Source organism: Galeopterus variegatus, unplaced genomic scaffold, assembly GCF_000696425.1.
Source record: "Galeopterus variegatus unplaced genomic scaffold, G_variegatus-3.0.2 Scaffold7405, whole genome shotgun sequence".
NCBI lineage: Eukaryota > Metazoa > Chordata > Mammalia > Dermoptera > Cynocephalidae > Galeopterus > Galeopterus variegatus.
The window spans coordinates 37,467-54,535 of NW_007733516.1; the positions used below are offsets into that span (position 1 = coordinate 37,467).

Genomic DNA, 17,069 nt, shown 5'->3' on the forward strand with positions numbered 1-17,069 from the left:
TGGCCTGGCCCAAGGGAGGCCATGGACAGCACAGCAGAAGGTGGGCACTGGAGCCCTCGGCATTCACTCATTCGTCTCGTCGTGTGCTTGTTCATGACTCACACGCACTGGTTCGCTCTTTTACTTATTCCTTTACTCACGTGTCCTCGGACTCGTTCCTCACCAGTCTGTCTGAGCACCCACTCGCTCCAACCCCTTCCCGCCTTCCTCCCTCCCTTGCAATATTTATCAAGCCCCCTGACTTTATGCCAGACACAAGCAGGGTAAAATTGGACAATACTCTTAGTTCTCCCACGTTTAGGGGGCTTCTTGGGGAACATGGTCTGAGTCCTGCACTCTTCTCCCCTTTGCATCTCTGTCCCCTGCTCTTAGCAGAGGCCTGAAGCCACCCTCCTACCTTGGACAACGAGCTGGGCACTGGCCTGGGCCTGTCCCCAAGGTCCATGGGCCTGACAAACATATGTCCCTTGGCAGCTCTGGTCCAAGTTCTGGATTCTGTAAAGAAAAAATAAGACATCAAGGAATAAAAACAGTTGATGGGAAAGCTTTGCAATTGCGTGAGAGTTAAAAAGCTGACATAGATCAGCACACAGTGTCAACTTCTAGTCTCCCAATGACCATGCGAGGCAGGCAGGCAGGGTGGGGGGCAGCACACCCATTTTAGACAAAGAACTTATGGTCTAGAGCTCAAGATCACAGTAGTTATCAAGTGGCAGAGCTGAGATCTGGGGTCATCTGTATATGTCTGGCTCCAGAGCCTGTTCTCTTCTTCCCTCCACTATCAGTAGTAATACAACATGGGCCACTTTTTACTGAAGGTCTTCCATCGCCAGGCACTGTGCTAAGTGCTTTAGATAATCTCATTTCAGTCTTATATAACCCATTGTACAGCTGCGAAAACTGAGGCTCAGAGAGGAAAAGTGAGTGGCCCAAGGACACTGCTTTATGCTGAACCTCACAGGGCAGGTATCTAATGCAGCCCCACTGTAAGCCTTGAGCCAGGGTGCCCAGGTTTGGTCCCGCCCCCACCCTGACTCACTGGAGCACCCCGTCCTGCACGCTGTGGCCAGGAGGCAGCTGACCCCCTTCCTTGAACCAACGGAGCTGGGTGCCCCGGATGCTGGGCACAGAACAGTGGAACTCAACGCTGGCCCCAATGCTCTTAGTCTCCTGCTGAGGTGTGACCTGCACGGTCGGTGTGGATCCTGCTGGGACGGAGGAGGCAGGGAGAGAGCCAGAGGGACCTGCGGGGACATGTATGAGGTTCTATGTATATCTGTGTGTGTCATGTCCCTGACACTCCCCCAGGGACCCAGGAAATCCCCACACCAACACTCAAGGGACATTCTTCTCCTGGTTGCCCCTCTGAGCAGGGAGAAAAGAACTTCCTGTGGCAGATTCATTCATTTGCTCACTTGTGCAGTCATTCTGTCAACATGTGTAAGGGCCTGTGCAGCACTGGGCCAGAGCCCTACCCTGCCCGCCTTCCACAGCTCCTGGCCTTCGTGTGGGGAGGGCAGCCCAAGGCAAGAGCAAGAGGGACTCAGACATTTTAAGGAAGGACAAGAAGACTATTCTGGCTGCAGTCCCAAATAAGAGAATCCAGGGACTTGGCCAGTGTGCAGACACCTTACACATGCAGGGGATGGATGGGATGCTGTCATCGCCATTTACTAAGTGCCTCCTACAAGCCACGGGCTTTACAGCGGCATATCTCTAACTCAGCCTCTGTGGCTGCTGTTGTTCTCGCCACTTTATAGATGAAGAAACTGAGGCTCAAAGAGGTTGAATGACTTGGCCAAGGTCACACAGCTAGCAAGTGACCAAGCTGTGCTTTGAACCCAGGTCAGTCTGACTCAAGTCCGGGTTCTTGTCTGGGCTATATGCTTTGCTGCTTCTAGAATTTCAGGTCCAACAGCCCTCGTCTGGCTTTGTACCATTGTTGTAGAAGACCATGGAGATGCTGGATTCTTTGGAGACCTACTGAAGTCCTGGTCATGCTGGGGGTGGGCACTACCTGCCACTCATTCATAGTTGTCCCTATCAACCATCTACCCAGCAGTCCTGAGCATCCTTGCTGTCTGGCAGGAGAGACAGGCAGGGGGCATTTATGTAAACACAGTATCTTCCTCTGGCACTGCAAGGTCAGTGTCAAGGGAGGGAAGTGGCAAGGAGAGCCAGAGGAGCTGAGAACATAGCAATCCATCGGGGGTCTTCCTGGAGGAGGCAAATCTGCCTCCAGCCTTGGAGAACAGGGGAGAGGAGGGCATTCCAGGAGGGGTAAAGGACCCCAAGTGTGGGTTCCCAGGCTGGGTCATCGAAGGGCCTGGAGGAAAGCTGACCCCCTTCTGCCCATCCTGAGCCAGGGCTGCTTACCTTGGACGAGTACCTGGGCAAAGGCCTCAGCTGAGCCCACTTTGTTGGTGACCAGGCAGCGGTAGCGGCCTGAGTCCTCAGGGACCGCGTCCTCAAAGTGCAGCAGCTCGTTCCTGGCAGCTGCCCTCCCAGGGAGGCTGCCACCCACGCGGCTCCACTGGAAGGTGAGTGGCGGTGTCCCGTGAGCCAGGCACTGGAGCTGCACCGTCTCCCCGGCCTGCACTGAAGTGTGCTCTGGGACCGTGGTGGCATATGGAGGGCCTGGGGTGGGGGCACACAGAGGTCAGGGTGGGGAAAGGCAGAGGTCAGGATGGCAGCAGGTAGTTGGATTCAGGCTACCTGACAAAGGATGAAGGAAGCTGAATGGGGAGCCCAGAGGACTGGGGATGAAGAGGGCAAAGGTCCCAGGAGGGGATGAGGATGTCAGACAAGGTCAGGCGCTGGTCCCGGAGGTGCATGGGGCCCTCTGGATGGGGTTCGTGGGATTCTGTCCAGGGTGAAGCCTGGTGGGGGCACTCAGACCTCCATGTTAGGTCAGAGAGGGGGGCCCAGGGAAAGGGGATGAGAGCCTTACTCTCCACGTGCAGGGTGATGGTGGCCTCAGCATGCCCGGCTGGGCTAGTGGCATTGCAGATGTACTGGCCCGAGTCCTGCTGGGCTACTCGGGGGATGATCAGTGTGTTGCCTTCCAGCTGGTGCTGCCAGGGCAGTGGGGAACGCAGCTTGGACCAGTGGATGGTGGGCATGGGGCTGCCTGTGGAGTAGAGCAGAAGACAGAGAGGTCGCTGGGCTGCCCCGGGGACCAGCTGAGGGTGGGGGTGGCAGGGAAGGGCCCTGGGTGATCCTGCCCCTCCATGGGGGCCACTAAATGGGCACCTCAGCCATCACTGGGAGATGCTAGCAGCAAAGTCTCCCTGCACCCACCCCCCCAGGCATGACATCATCTTCAGATCTCCTGCGTCTATAACTGAGCACCCAGGTCACCACTGCTCTGCCAGCCCTGGGTGCTAGCCCCCAGCCACACCTGTGGCTGAGCAGCGCAGGGTGGCCGTGTGTCCAGCCTCCACGGTCAGCTCGGCTTCTTCAACCTGAACCTGGGGGGCCCCTGGGGCCACGATGCCCGTGTCCACAATCACCTCCACCCGCTTCTGTGCTGTGCCCAGTGCATTCTGAGCTAGGCACACGTAGGTGCCCGCATCTGCTGGTTTAGCTGACGAAATCTGGAAGAAACCAAGGAGGTGGCTTATGTGGGTGCTGAATGGAGACGCTGACATCAGGCCCCAGCTCTGGCTTGGTTTTGCCTCTTTCCTGGACGCTTCCCTTTGTTTAGCTCTCCTATGTGGCTTCTTGAGGGGTCACCCTCATGACATCCCATTAGCGCCCCCATCCACTTGGCCATCAACCCACCTGTCCACCCTTCCCATTCTTCCTTCCTTCCTTCTCTCTTCCCTCCCACCTTCCGCTCTGCCCACCACCCACTATCCATCCCTCCCCTTCCTTCCCCCCCTACTCATCACCTACCTGCCTGTCCACCACTCTCTCCCCAGCACCTTCTCAAGGCTGGGCCTGGGACTGGGCCTTAGACTCAGAGATGACACAGCTCTGTCCTCACCTGTAGCACTGTATGGCTGTCCACATGCCCATACATTTGCTGCTCCAGCTTGGCAGAGCTGCCGATCCGGGTCCAACGTGCAGAGGAGCGGGGCTCCCCGGCACTGACACACTCCAGGGTGATGTCCTTTCCCACTTTCACCCGCACGGGGCCCTCAGGGAGCACGGACACCGTAGGGGGCCCTGCCCAGAGGAACAAAAACTCCTGACACACATGCAGAGCTCTGCTGGTTACACACCCTGTCACAGCCCCCCACTCAGTAACTTCCAGGTGGGTGCTAGTGTCGCCACCGCACTGATGTGGAAACCGAGGCTCAGAGAGGAAGAATGTCCAAGAGGGGGTCAGTGGCAGAGGCAGGATTTAAACCTGAAGGTTCTGAGCTTAGGATCAGGGCTGGAAACAGGAAGGCAGAGCCTCATGGGTTTGGCGGCCCCTCACCATGCACACTGAGGTTCACGACGCTATGGGCCACGCCATAGGCATTGGAGGCCACGCAGCGGTAGGCACCGTGGTTGCTGGGCCGGGTGCCCACGATGGTGATGATGGAGCCGTTGGGGCTGATGTGGACATTGTCTGTGGGGTTGCATCGCGGGAGGTGAGGGTTAGTGAGTTGACCTGGCCCTTCTTCTCATACCTTGGTGCTGCTAGCTGGTGTCCCTCTGCCCCATGCCCCTGACCCCTCCAGCCTGGATATGTCCAGCCACAGAGTCGCAGATGGAAGAAGGTAAAAGAATCCTTGGAGACTCCCGGTCCAGCCCCCTCACCATACAGATGGGCACACTGAGGCCCCAAGAAGGGAAGGGCCTTACCCAGGGTCACACAATGAATTTGGTGTGGTCCCCCACCTTCTGCCATGCGTCCCCACACAGAGTGGTGACTGCCATGTCCTGACAGTTGCCTCTAGCCTGCCTACCCTGCCCAGCTCACCCTCCAGCTCCTGGTTCCGGGTCTTCCACTCCAGGCTGACAGGGGCTGCCCCATCATGGATGAGGCACTTGAAGCTGGCATCCTGGCCCTGCTGCACTGTGCTACTGGGTGGGTCGATGGAAATGACAGGGCTCCTAAGGCCTGGGGCGTGGGGGCAGAAGGCTGGGCTCAGCACCCGTGCAGGCCCTGCCTCAGCTGCAGGGTCCGGCCCTCCTCCCCCTGCTCGGGGCACCTGCCACACTCACGGTAGGAAGATCCCGCACTGGGTGGGACTGTGACTGTGAAGGAGGCCTCCTGCTCAGGGCCTGAGCTGCCGGCCACGCGGCACACATACTCGCCAGAGTCGGCCGGGGAGACATGGTGGAGCCGCAGCTGGGAGCCATGCGTCTGTCAGAGGGAGGAGGGGGAAGCCATCAGGGCAAAGCACTCAGGACTGGGCAAGTCCCGAAGTCAGGATGTACCAAGAGTTCTCCTTGGTTCTACTGAGCTCAAGGCTCCAGCTGTTGGGGATGGAGGAAGCTTCATTCACAGAATCCTAGAAGTCCAGCCCACTAACTTTACAGAGAAGGAAGCAGGCTCAGGAAACGGCTCAGCAGCAGAACCAGAAGAATGCAGGTCTCTCCACTCCCAGGCTGGTGAACTCTTCCCTGAAGTGGATTTTACCCCCTGCAGCCCCCAAGCAGGCTGGAGTTTGCACGAGGTGTGGGGTGCAGAGAAAAGTGCAGATGGGACCTTGCCTGCCCTGGCATCCTCCCCATCCTGGCCCCATACCTGGTGCCGGGCAGGGAGGCTGCCCCCGCGCTTGTGCCACATGACCTGGGCATGGGCCTGCCCGGGCACCACGCAGTTCAGATCCAGGGTCTGCCCTTCGGCCACGTGTGAGGAGGAGGCCTCGATATGGATGGGCTGGGCCAGTCCTGGGGCTGTGGGCACAGGGGGTGGGTGAGAGAGGCTAAGTTGCCGGGGGGTGAGGCAGGACCTGAGGTGGTGGCACTTAAGGCCAACTTTCCTCTGGGAGGTGTAGCAGCTCGAGGGTGGCTGACATGGCTGAGCTCCACTGACCTAAGAAGGGTCTCCTTCCCTGGGGACTAAGATGTTGTACTGAGACCCCAGGCTGGGCTTCCACTGGTTGAGGGGAGGAAGAGGAGGACCACCAGGGACTAGGAACACAGAAGCCTCTAGTCAGGGCTTTGGCATAGTCAGATTTGGGAACACCTGGGTTGGCTTGATCCTCAGCCACAGAAAACCCCATGTCCCAGGGCAACTGTACAAGCCCTGCTGGGAAAGCAGGAAGGAGCAAGGCCAGGGAGGGGCCCCAATGCCTGTGCCCTTGCATTGCCCACTGCTCTTGTCACTCACCAGGAATGGGGCTTGGGCTGGAGGCCTCAATTGTGACCAGGACAGAAGCCTCCAAGGTGCCCGAGCTGCTGGTCACTTGGCATGAGTACTCGCCAGAGTCGGCTGGGGACACCTGGTTTAGCCTCAGCAGGGGGCCGTGGACCTGGCCAAGGTGGGGGCGAGAGTACGGAGGGTGAGCTGGGAGGCCCGTGGCCAAGGCCTTCAGATGCCCAAAGCCTCTGGCACCCGTACCCCAGGACTGCCATGCAGTTACGTAGGCTGTACCCTGTCAAGTGCCTCTCTTTGACATTAGACACGGTGGTGTATCTGTCTATTGTGACATTATTTCCCAGTAGGAGGAAGTCAAGTCTGTTGAGTAACAGATGTCCTTTTCTATTCTGCACCATGGTGCTGTGGGCCAGTGGTGGCCGTGCTGTGCCCAGCCTGTTCTCTACCACCTGACTCCAGTGACTTCCTGCTGCAATTCTCCTCACGCCCCGGGTGCTGGCCCACCTCCCCTTCAGGACCAGATTCAGGCAGGACTGGTGGGGTGGGAAGGAGGGGCGTACCCGACTTTCTCCAGCTTCCTTACCTGGTGCCGGGCAGGGAGGCTGCCCCCGCGTTTCTGCCACGTGACCTGGGCATGGGCCTGTCCGGGCACCACGCAGTTCAGATCCAGGGTCTGCCCTTCGGCTACTCGAGAGGAGGAGGTCTCGATCCGGATGGGTGGGGCTCCGCCTGGGGCTGGGGCACAGGGAGAGGTCAGTGAGCTGGGACTCCCACCCCTGTGCCCCCAGCCCCTCTGCTGGGTGCTCAGATGCTCAGCCAGAGGTTGTCTGGGGAGTGGCTTCTCTCCCTTCCTATTCCACTCAGGCCTGGGACAGCCTGCAGGGGTATGAGGGGTGGGGGTGGAGGTGCCTCAGCCTCCCAGCCCTGCCTCCACCATCTCATCCTTCTTCCATGCTCCCAGCACCACTGGGGCCAGGCACCTCCACACAGGTCACTAACACTTCTCAAGCTTGCGTAGTATAGGGCTGAGAACCCAGACTTTGGGGCCAGACTGCCTGGGTTCAGATCCCAGCTCTGCCAGTCATTTGTTGTGTGACCTTTGGAAAGCTACTTCACCTCTCTGTGACTCAGTGTCTCCATCCATAAAATGGAGAGAATCATCCTGCCTACCTCAAAGGGCCATCGTGAGGATGGAATGAGTATGAGTCAATGTAACGGGGCCCAGCACCAAGGAAGTGCTACGTCATGTTTATTACTTAGCAACTCACATGCCCTCATGATTTCTGTGACAGTATGTGCCCCCGAACTACTAATTATCATGCATTTTCCTTTCAATTGGTTCACTTAAAAAAACATTCAACACTTAGCCCCATTACAGACATGAAATAAGGACAGATTTGATGTGTTATGTTTTTTCCCTAATATATTACTACTACTACTAATAAAAGTGTTTATTGGGGGTATCATTCATACCACCCTCCAATATCCCCAGAGAAGCAGATCCAGGCTTTCGGGAACTCACTGAATTGTCTCTACGCTGAGACAGTACAGTGCAAGAGCTCTACAGTCCCTCTTTACAGACAAGGACAGTGACACACGGAGAGGTGAAGTGGACACTGGGGCTGGCACCAAGCCCGCTGGTGCCAGGTTCCAAAGCCTGTGCTCCCTGCTCCCAGGCCCTCAAGATGAACAGGAGCCACCCACTTGCCCTGGCTTCTTGGTGCTGAGACTGCCGGGATAGGAGGAGGCAGAATTCTAGGATCACAGAGACAGTTTTTTCCAGAAATGCCAAAAAGCATTTCCTTCCTCCAGCTCTGCCAGCTGGTCTCCTCCCTTCCTCTCTCCTCCAACCTCCCAGCCCCACTGTAGGGACCCTCACCAGGGACATGGACGGTACTAGAGCCAGAGGGCTCAATGGTGACCAGGACCGAGGTCTCTAGGGAGCCAGAGCTGCCCACCACGCGGCACACGTACTCTCCTGAGTCAGCTGGAGACACCTGGTATAGCCGCAGCCGTGAGCCATGGGCCTGAGCAAGGACAGGGCAGGGAGACAGAAGAGCAGACTAAGATGCCAACCTGGAGTCCATGAAGGCCTGGGGCCAGGGTCTAACCTCTGACCCAGGCAGGCACTACACCCCCCAGGGGCTCCCAGGCCTCCCTCCTGGGCAGAGCTAGCCAGGGCACCACCGTCCAGCAGCCCTTCCACAGTTTCCTGCCTGCCACGTACCTGATGGTGAGCAGGGAGACTGCCCCCACGCTTGTGCCATGTGACCTGGGCATGGGCCTGCCCAGGGACCACGCAGTTCAGATCCAGGGTCTGCCCTTCGGCCACATGTGAAGATGATGACTCAATTCTGATGGGCACAGCACTGCCAGGGACTGGGGCACAGGAACAGCAAGTTGGGGCGTGGCCACAGTCAGACTTGGGGACTGGGATGGTGGGCTCCTCAGCCACAGAAAACCCCAAGCCCCAGGGTACATAATAATAAGTTAACACTTATTAAGCACTTATAGTGCGCCAGGCACTGTTCTAGCATTTTATGTATAGTGACTCATTTAATCTTTCGAAATTCATAAATTTCCTGTGACGATGGAAATGTTCTTTTATCTGCACTCTCCAAGACAGTGCCACTAGCCACATGTAGCTAGTGAGCACCTGAAACTTTAGAAACAAATGGTTTTTTTTTGGTGGCTGGCCTGTACAGAGATCCAAACCCTTGACCTTGGTGTTACAACACTGCGCTCTAACCAGCTGAGCTAACCAGGCTGCCCTAGAAATGGAATTTTAAATTCTATTTAATTTTAATTGCCACATGTGGCTAGTGGCCACCATCTTGGACAGTGCAGCTCTATGAGGCTGGAATGATCAATGTCCCTATTTTACTGATGAGGAAATTGAGGCTGAGAGGAGAGCGTAACTCACTAAGTTTCTTAGTGGTATAGGCAGAATTTGAACCTGGGCACCTTTTGGCAGAGCCCTTGCCCTGACCACCATCCCGATCTGAAAACTGACCCCAAATATCCCTTTCCTTGGGGAACACTGTTCCCTGTGTCTCCCTGTCCCTTTCCCGGGCCTCCGTCAGACTCACTGGAGAGGCTGCTGGTGCTGGGGGAGACCGAGACCAGGATGGAGGCTTCCTGGGCATCAATGTTGTTGTTGGCCCGGCACACGTACTCGCCCGAGTCGGCCACAGACATCTGGTGCAATCGCAGGCGGGAGCCATGGGCCTGGGGGACAGATGGGAAAGAGAGGGACAGGGAGTCAAGGGGCCCTGGGGTCACCAGCTGGCACAAGCCTCCCTTGTCAGACCTGCTGAGGTTGCCTTCTGTCTTCCCAGGGCCCAGGCTGCTGGGCTTCCACGGCATGAGAGGAGGAGCCCATGAGGCTGTCCCTGCATTGCCCACCCCAGGAGACCAGGGTTCCACTCCCACTGCCATGGCTCCACCCTGTACCTGGTGTCGGGAGGGAAGGCTGCCCCCACGCTTGTACCACGTGATGGTAGCCTGCGGCTGCCCAGCAACCACGCAGTTCAGATCCAAGGTCTGTCCTTCAACTACTGTGGGGGATGAGGACTCGATCCTGATTGGTGGGGAGACACTGGGAACTGGGGACAGCGGAGAACAGACATGCAGCCAGAGTCAGACAACAGTGACAGTGCCAGGCACCCCTCTGCCTCCCCATGTACCCACTTGCTGGGGACCCCCTGCCCTCTGTGCTCTCACCATGGGAGGAGCCACTGCCCTGGATGGTGACGATGAGCGAGGTCTCCTGGGAACCGGCACCGTTACTGACGTGGCACACATACTCGCCCGAATCCGCCGGAGTCACCTGAGGGATCCGCAGCCGGGAGCCCACGATCTGAAGGGAGCAGGTGTCAGTGGGTGTGGGCAGTGCCCCCACGTCTCGGGCACCGCTGCCACCGCCGCCCCCTGGACTCTGGAGCCTCCCTGCCTTGCCTTGTGCCGGGCCCCTGCCTCTTCAGCAGCCTTCTTGAGGCTCCCGGCACAGTGCACGGCCTGTCTCTGGGCTGAGGTGGATGGTGCTTTGGTCTTGGTACTGTTCCCACCCATCATCCCTCCAGAACGCCTGTGAGGCCTCCCATGTTGCCCCGGTGCCCTGCTGGGGCTGCTATTCAACTGCGTTGTCGTTCGGCATGTCTGCCTTGCCCTCTACACCGTGAGCTGCCTAAGGACAGATGCCTGTCTTATTCCCTGTGGGACCTGCAGTGCCAGGCACAAGACTTGGCCTGGAGCAGCTTCTCAGGGAAACCTAATGAGTGAGTGGATCCAACTGAGGTCAGGAGGACTTATTTCTGTATGCTCAGCACCATCAGAGCCCGTCCAGCAGGAGCTCAATGTTTGTTGAGTGAATGAATGAGCACAGAGCGAGGTGCTGAGAGCCTCCCATCGCCCGACTTCCAGTCAGGGCCGGGCACCCTGCCTGCTGACTCCCTACCTGGTGCCGGCTGGGCAGACTGCCTCCACGCTTATACCAGGTGATGGTGTGGGGGGCCTGGCTGGCAACCAAGCAGTTGAGGTCCAAGGTGTGCCCATTGGCCAGGGAGGCAGAGGAGGACTCAATGCGGACAGGGTATACCACGCCCTGGGCTGGGAGGGCAAGATGGAAGGTAGCGTGTGGGAGCTGCGGAGGGTGGGGTGGACCCCTAGCAGCCCCCTACCATTTGCTGTGCTCCTAGACACTCACAGTGGGAGGGGCTGAGGCGCTGCTGGATGGTGACAAGGACGGAGGCTTCATGGGTGCCCGAGCTGCTGACCACGCGGCACACGTACTCCCCAGAGTCAGCTGGTGTTACCTGGGGTAGCCGTAACCTTGAGCCATGAACCTGGGAGGGGCAGGAGGGAGGAGACAGGGCCTGGGGCTTGCAGCCAGGCTCCTTATTCCCTTCCCTGGCCCCTCTCCTGGCCCAGACACCTGGAGCTTGACAAAAGCTCTTCCAGAGAAACCATTATTCATGACCCTTCTATTCCCTGGCCCCAGCATTAGGATGGTCCAGCCTGCCACCCTAGCCATGCCAGAGACTGCTGAGATGGCTCCCGGGAAAAGGGAGGGACCAGCATATACTGACATGCCATGGGGCAGGTGAGGTAGGCAGTGAAAGCCCATCTGACAGAAGAGGGCACTGAGCACCAGGGAATCAAGTGACTGGCCTAAGGTCACATAGCAGGCACGGGGCAGAGCAGCGTCTGAAAATGAATACGCCTGCATTCGAAGCCTATGCTCTTTCTACTGCAGCTATGAGGGTCCTACAGGCCCTGCCTTAGCTGCCCATCTCCTACCTGGTGCCGGGCAGGGAGGCTGCCCCCACGCTTGTGCCACGTGACCTGGGCATGGGCCTGCCCAGCAACGAGGCAGTTCAGATCCAGGGTCTGCCCTTCAGCCACGTGTGAGGAAGACGACTCGATCCGGACTGGGGGGGTGACCCCGAGTGCTGGGGACAGAGAACAGAGGGTCAGTCCCAGAGGCTGGGAAGGGAGAAGAGATGGGTGTGAGTGGGGGCCTCGTCAGGGGGACAGGGTGAGACTTGGCCTCCGGGCCCTGCCATTGCTGGAACACGGAGCCTCCCTGGGCTGGGCCCCCAGTCCTGCTCTCCCCAGTGCTACTCACCAGGCACAGAGCCTGCAGGCTCAATGGTGACCAGGACGGTAGCCTCCAGGGGCACGGAGCCACCCACCACACGGCACACGTACTCGCCCGAGTCAGCAGGGGACACTTGGTGTAGTCTTAGCAGTGAGCCGTGGGTCTAACCAGAATAGGAGTGGGGTCAGAGGGAGCCCTCAAAGGACCCCTGCGCTTGTAACCTACAACCCATCTCGCTCTCTGACCCGAGGCCTGGCCATCAGCTCTGGAGCAGTTTCCCCATCCTGCTTAGTCGTGGGGAAGGGGAGATCGGTCTCAGGAGTGGGGCGGTAGGCAGGAGGGGCCCGATGAACTGGGCACACACCAATCCCACATTCTGTCAATTCTAAGACACATTTTAATGTCCCCGAAGTTAAGATGCATCTACAGTGAATAATCTTATAATTATAAACGGAAGCTTTTTTTCTTACTGGTAAATAAAATAAAGGTGCATCTTCTAATCAGAGCTATCCTAAATTCTATAAAATACAGTAGTAATAATAGCAATGGTACAACTAATAATAGCTCATAGCATTTTCTATGAGCCGGAGCTCTCAGCACTTTGCATATGTATTAATTAACTTATTCTTAACAATTCTGTAAGGTAGGTACTATTATCACCATTTTATAGATGCTGAAACTATGGCACAGGAAGGGTAAGTAACTTGCCCAAAGTCACAATAAGTGGTGCAACCAGGATTCACAGCCAGGCTGGCGGGTCCTAGGTGCTGGGTTCTAACCACTGCACTACACATGTGTGCGATGGGGTTCCGCCCTTCCCAGTGCTACTGACCTCTACCACCCAGGAACCCTCCTCTTCTTCTTGGTCTGTCCATCCTCCAGTCCCTTACCTGGTGCCGGGCAGGGAGGCTGCCCCCTCGCTTGTGCCATGTAACCTGGGCATGGGCCTGCCCGGGCACCACACAGTTCAGATCCAGGGTCTGCCCTTCAGCCACATGGGAGGAGGAGGACTCGATGTGGATGCGCTGGGTGCTGCCAGGGGCTGGGGGATAAAGTGGTCACTGGTCAGTCCAGTTCTCTGAAGCTGCCCCAGCCTATCCTCTGTCTGTATCCCAGCCCAGCCTGGTGGCCCCACTCACGGTAGGCAAAGTTGGCACCCTGGGTCCCAGTTACTGTGACCATAATGGAGGCCTCCACACCATTGCTGGCCCGGCAAACGTACTCCCCTGCGTCGGCTGGTGAGGCCTGGAAGATGTACAGGCGGGAGCCGCGGACCTGGGTAGCCGTGGACAGGGGTGTGTGAAGGGGGCTTCCTGCAACCAGAGATGCCCCCACACCTGCCCCCTGAGCTGGGAACTGTCGGCTTCTTAGCCCAGGGGCTGGGACCCCTACAACCCACTGTCCATGGCCCCCTCCCACGTTCCTGGTGCCGTATACCTGGTGTCGGGTGGGAAGGCTGCCCCCACGCTTATACCATGTGACCTGGGCATGGGCCTGCCCTGCCACCACACAGCTCAGATCCAAGGTCTGCCCCTCAGCCACCGTGGAGGAGGAGGACTCAATCCTGACTGCTGGGACGGGTCCTGGGGCTGTGGGGGACAAAGGTGAGGGTAGTAGGTGCTCCCCAGAAGAGAGAGTGGAACTGTCCACTCCAGAGCAAGCTCATCCTTGTGTTCCAAGGCCAGGCCCATGTTTTGGGGGATTTGGTGGCCTGGGCTTGATGTCCTCAGCTCAGTTGCCCTAATGGGAGGACCAGGGCATGGGCCAAGCTTTGCAGAGGGCAGCAAAGAAGTGAGAGAGTTGAGGGCAGCTGAGGCTAGGAGAGAGAAAGAGGAGGCAGGACTAGAAGCCTGAAGAAGGATGTAGCCAGAGAGAAGCATGACGGGAGATGGCAGATTACTCAGAAAAGTGCACTCTGCCCGGGTGGGGCCCAGAGGCCAGCTCCAGTGTGGGCCCCCTGCCCTCAGTTGGCAACAAGGGTCACTTGGACTTCACCACTCTGGAAGGCTCTAAACTTCCTCTAGCTTTCCATGTTACTGGGAGTCACTCACCAGGGATGGAGCCAGAGGGCTCTATGGTGACCAGAACGGAGCTCTCCAGGTGCTCAGAGCCAAGGACCACATGGCACACATACTCGCCTGAGTCGGCAGGGGACACCTGGTGCAGCCGTAGCAGCGAGCCATGGGTCTGAGTACAAATGGGGAAGGTTGGGAGGTGCCGGTGCAGCCCTATCCAACCCCTCCAGCAGGCTGGCCTCAGGGACTGCTGTACCTGGTGCCGGGCAGGAAGGCTGCCCCTGCGCTTTTGCCACGTGACCTGGGCATGGGCCTGCCCGGGCACCACGCAGTTCAGATCCAGGGTCTGCCCTTCGGCCACGTGTGAAGAGGAGGACTCGATGTGGATGCGCTGGGTGCGGCCAGGGGCTGGGGCACAGAAGGGGTGGTCAGAGGCCCAGGCTCTTGAACCCCAGCCTGCAGCCCTGGGGCAGAGGGCCCTGGCATATGACCAGGCCCTAACTTTGGAGCACTGATTTTAGGCCTTTCTGGGGCAGAGAGCACACTCTTCTGCCTCAGCACAGCCAGCTCAGTGTGCCTTCTTCTCTCACAACCTCAAACTCCCAGGTCAGGGCTCATCTAACCACCCATGACTTTTTGGTGAGGAGCTGCTGTGGCCAGCAGGGAACCAGAGTCCTTTACTGTCCAAGGATGCCAACACTCATGATACAATCTCCTTCTTTAGAGTGTTTACCATGTGCTCGCAAATACTTTCTGTTGCCACCAGCCCACGTAAACCACACCATGATCAAGCAGGTAGGTGGTATGGTCCCATTTCGCAGATGAGAAAACTGAGTTCCCAAAAGGCAAAATAACGAGTTCAAGACTGATGAGGGGCAGAGCCAGGATTTGAACATAGGTCAGCCTGACTCCCAACTCAGTGTTCAACCCTGACACTCTGGAATTTCTGACAAATTCTGAAACAGTATCCTTTCATGGGGCCCCAGGTAAACTGGACCAACTTTGCCTCCACCTTCAGTTCCCTCATTTCCCCAAGCAGGCAGTGGCGGGTCAAAGCCTGCCTGGGATGTCCCCTCTGTCCTGATGCCACTGAACAGACTGCAGGCACCTTTCGCAGGAGCAGTGGGGAGATCTAGGGGTCAGCCCCTGCCCAGCCCCACCCGGTGTCTCACCTGGGGTGTGGCTGGTGCCCGAATGGGTGCTGTGGAGGATGGAGACGATGATGGAAGCCTCCTTGGGGCCTGACCCATTCTCCACCCGGCACACATATTCTCCAGAATCAGCTGGCGACACCTGGGGGAGCCGCAGCCGGGAGCCGTGGACCTGGGCCAGACAGGGGCAGAAGTATATGAGGACAGGGGCGGGGGCTGTCGTCTCTGCTCCCTCTGAGCCTCGGCGACTCACTCATCAAACCCTTACTGGCTCTGCTCAGAGCCACCCCATGCCAGAAGCTGGGGAGAGAGGGAAGTAAGACTGGACCCTGCTGGTGGGGAGTGGGGTGCAGTGTGCAGCCTCCACCAGGGCACAGGCCCAGGCCCAGCCAGAGCCCTTGACCCCTGGGTCCCCAGCCACAGGCCCAGGGACAACATACCTGGCTGTGAGGAGGCAGGCTGCCCCCTCGCTTGTACCAGGTGACCTGGGTGGGAGCTGACCCTGTGACCACACAGTTGAGGTCGAGCGTCTGCCCTTCGGTCACAGAAGGTGATGAGGACTCAATCCTGACTGGCAGTGAGCTGGCACCTTGGGCTGTGGCCAGAGGGAGGGGTAAGCAGGTCTTCGGGGAGCCCTGGCCTGTCCTCCCCATTCCCTTAGCCCACAGAGGCCCCGCACCTGGAAGGACGACCACCTGGATCCGGGCCTGGGCAGTGCCTGCAGGGCTGGTGGCCACACAGAGGTAGAAGCCAGCATCAGCAGTCGTGATGGCTGGGATGAGCAGAGTGGCAATGTCCGTGCGCTCGGACCGGGCCTGCCATGCAGCGAGAAGAGTCAGCCACCCACAAGCCAGCCTGGCGGGAGCTAGCCAGCAAGGGTGGGCAGGGAGGCATAAAAGGTGGAAGCAGGCACAGAGCCAGTATTACAGCTCAGTGGGGGCACCAAAGAGGACAGAAGTGGGCCACAAAGATGCTGGCAGGGGCTACCTGCCAGGTGCATATCTGGGTAGGCCACCATCATGGAATTGAAGGGACCAGAGAGGCGAAGATGGGGTATGGGGGAGAGGAGGAGGGCAGACGGCCAGTGCTGGGACTCTGCTGAGCCTGTGTGCCTGGGGGGTGGGTCTTCTCACCTGTGGGGGGAGGCTGCCCCCTTCCTTCCTCCAGGTGATAGTGGCACTGGGCACACCTGCGGCCCTGCAGTACAGCCTGACGGTGCGGCCTTCATGTACTTGGGTCCTCTCTGGGCTCACCTGGACCCTGGGCCCACTGCCTCCTGCCGACAGAACCCCATGAGAACAACTCTCTGGACTGTCCATGGGTTCCCAGACCCCACCCTTTGCGCGTCCCCCTCACCATGCACATGGAGCACGGCCCTGGCCACGTGCTGCCCAGCGCTGCTGTGGGCTCGGCACAGGTACTGGGCCTGATCCGAGGGCTCGACGGCAGGCAGGTGCAGGATGCCACCACGGATCTGTGCCTTCTGAGGGAGCTGGCCACCAGGGCCCCCTGACAGGAGACATGGGGTCAGCACCCACCAGGACTGGCATGGCTCTGGCCCTCTGTGGGGTTGTAGACCCCACAGCCTAGAGTCCTGCCCCTGACCCCCCACATCCAGGACAGCCAGGTCCTGAATGTCATTCCTGCCACAACTTCACCTGTCCACTCAAGGGTGGGCGTGGGGCTCCCCGTGGCACTGCAACGGAACTCCGCTGGCTGCCCAGGCTGCACTGTGAGCTGCGGCGGGTGGATGGAGACCACAGGGGCAGATGAGGTGCCTGAGGCTGATGAGGGAGGGGAAGGGAGATGTGGTCAGCGTGGGGAGTGTCACTTGACCCACAAAAAAGCCTGCTTGCCGCGCTCTCTGTCTCCACTCGCAGCTAGAGGGAGCTCTTACAACATCGACAGGATCTTGTTACCTCCCCACTTGAGACCTGTACACCTGTCCATGGCCTCCTGTTGCTTTTAGAATAAAATCCAACCCCCCTTCTCCGATGCACCGCATACTGCACGTGCACTCTCTGCCCACGCCTTCAGGTTCC

General features: G+C 58.5%; 1 protein-coding gene across 1 annotated transcript in view; it reads right to left on the reverse strand.

Annotated features, from left to right (window-relative positions):
- Positions 1-17,069, reverse strand: part of HSPG2 (heparan sulfate proteoglycan 2) — a 77,627-nt gene that overhangs the window by 10,717 nt on the left and 49,841 nt on the right. Inside the window, exons 47-78 of the mRNA XM_008591921.1 lie at positions 16,686-16,811; positions 16,384-16,536; positions 16,161-16,303; positions 15,707-15,842; positions 15,468-15,622; positions 15,049-15,199; positions 14,133-14,284; positions 13,913-14,048; positions 13,299-13,444; positions 13,001-13,136; positions 12,752-12,903; positions 11,889-12,024; positions 11,561-11,712; positions 10,968-11,106; positions 10,719-10,870; positions 9,986-10,121; positions 9,716-9,867; positions 9,352-9,490; positions 8,490-8,641; positions 8,142-8,289; positions 6,846-6,997; positions 6,275-6,416; positions 5,687-5,838; positions 5,161-5,302; positions 4,916-5,056; positions 4,427-4,561; positions 3,989-4,170; positions 3,401-3,596; positions 2,951-3,130; positions 2,377-2,637; positions 1,040-1,244; positions 398-495 (exon numbers count right to left, since the gene is read on the reverse strand). Of these exons, the coding sequence (XP_008590143.1) occupies positions 398-495; positions 1,040-1,244; positions 2,377-2,637; positions 2,951-3,130; positions 3,401-3,596; positions 3,989-4,170; positions 4,427-4,561; positions 4,916-5,056; positions 5,161-5,302; positions 5,687-5,838; positions 6,275-6,416; positions 6,846-6,997; positions 8,142-8,289; positions 8,490-8,641; positions 9,352-9,490; positions 9,716-9,867; positions 9,986-10,121; positions 10,719-10,870; positions 10,968-11,106; positions 11,561-11,712; positions 11,889-12,024; positions 12,752-12,903; positions 13,001-13,136; positions 13,299-13,444; positions 13,913-14,048; positions 14,133-14,284; positions 15,049-15,199; positions 15,468-15,622; positions 15,707-15,842; positions 16,161-16,303; positions 16,384-16,536; positions 16,686-16,811 (4,878 nt within the window). The remainder of the gene's footprint in view (positions 1-397; positions 496-1,039; positions 1,245-2,376; positions 2,638-2,950; positions 3,131-3,400; positions 3,597-3,988; positions 4,171-4,426; positions 4,562-4,915; positions 5,057-5,160; positions 5,303-5,686; positions 5,839-6,274; positions 6,417-6,845; positions 6,998-8,141; positions 8,290-8,489; positions 8,642-9,351; positions 9,491-9,715; positions 9,868-9,985; positions 10,122-10,718; positions 10,871-10,967; positions 11,107-11,560; positions 11,713-11,888; positions 12,025-12,751; positions 12,904-13,000; positions 13,137-13,298; positions 13,445-13,912; positions 14,049-14,132; positions 14,285-15,048; positions 15,200-15,467; positions 15,623-15,706; positions 15,843-16,160; positions 16,304-16,383; positions 16,537-16,685; positions 16,812-17,069) is intronic.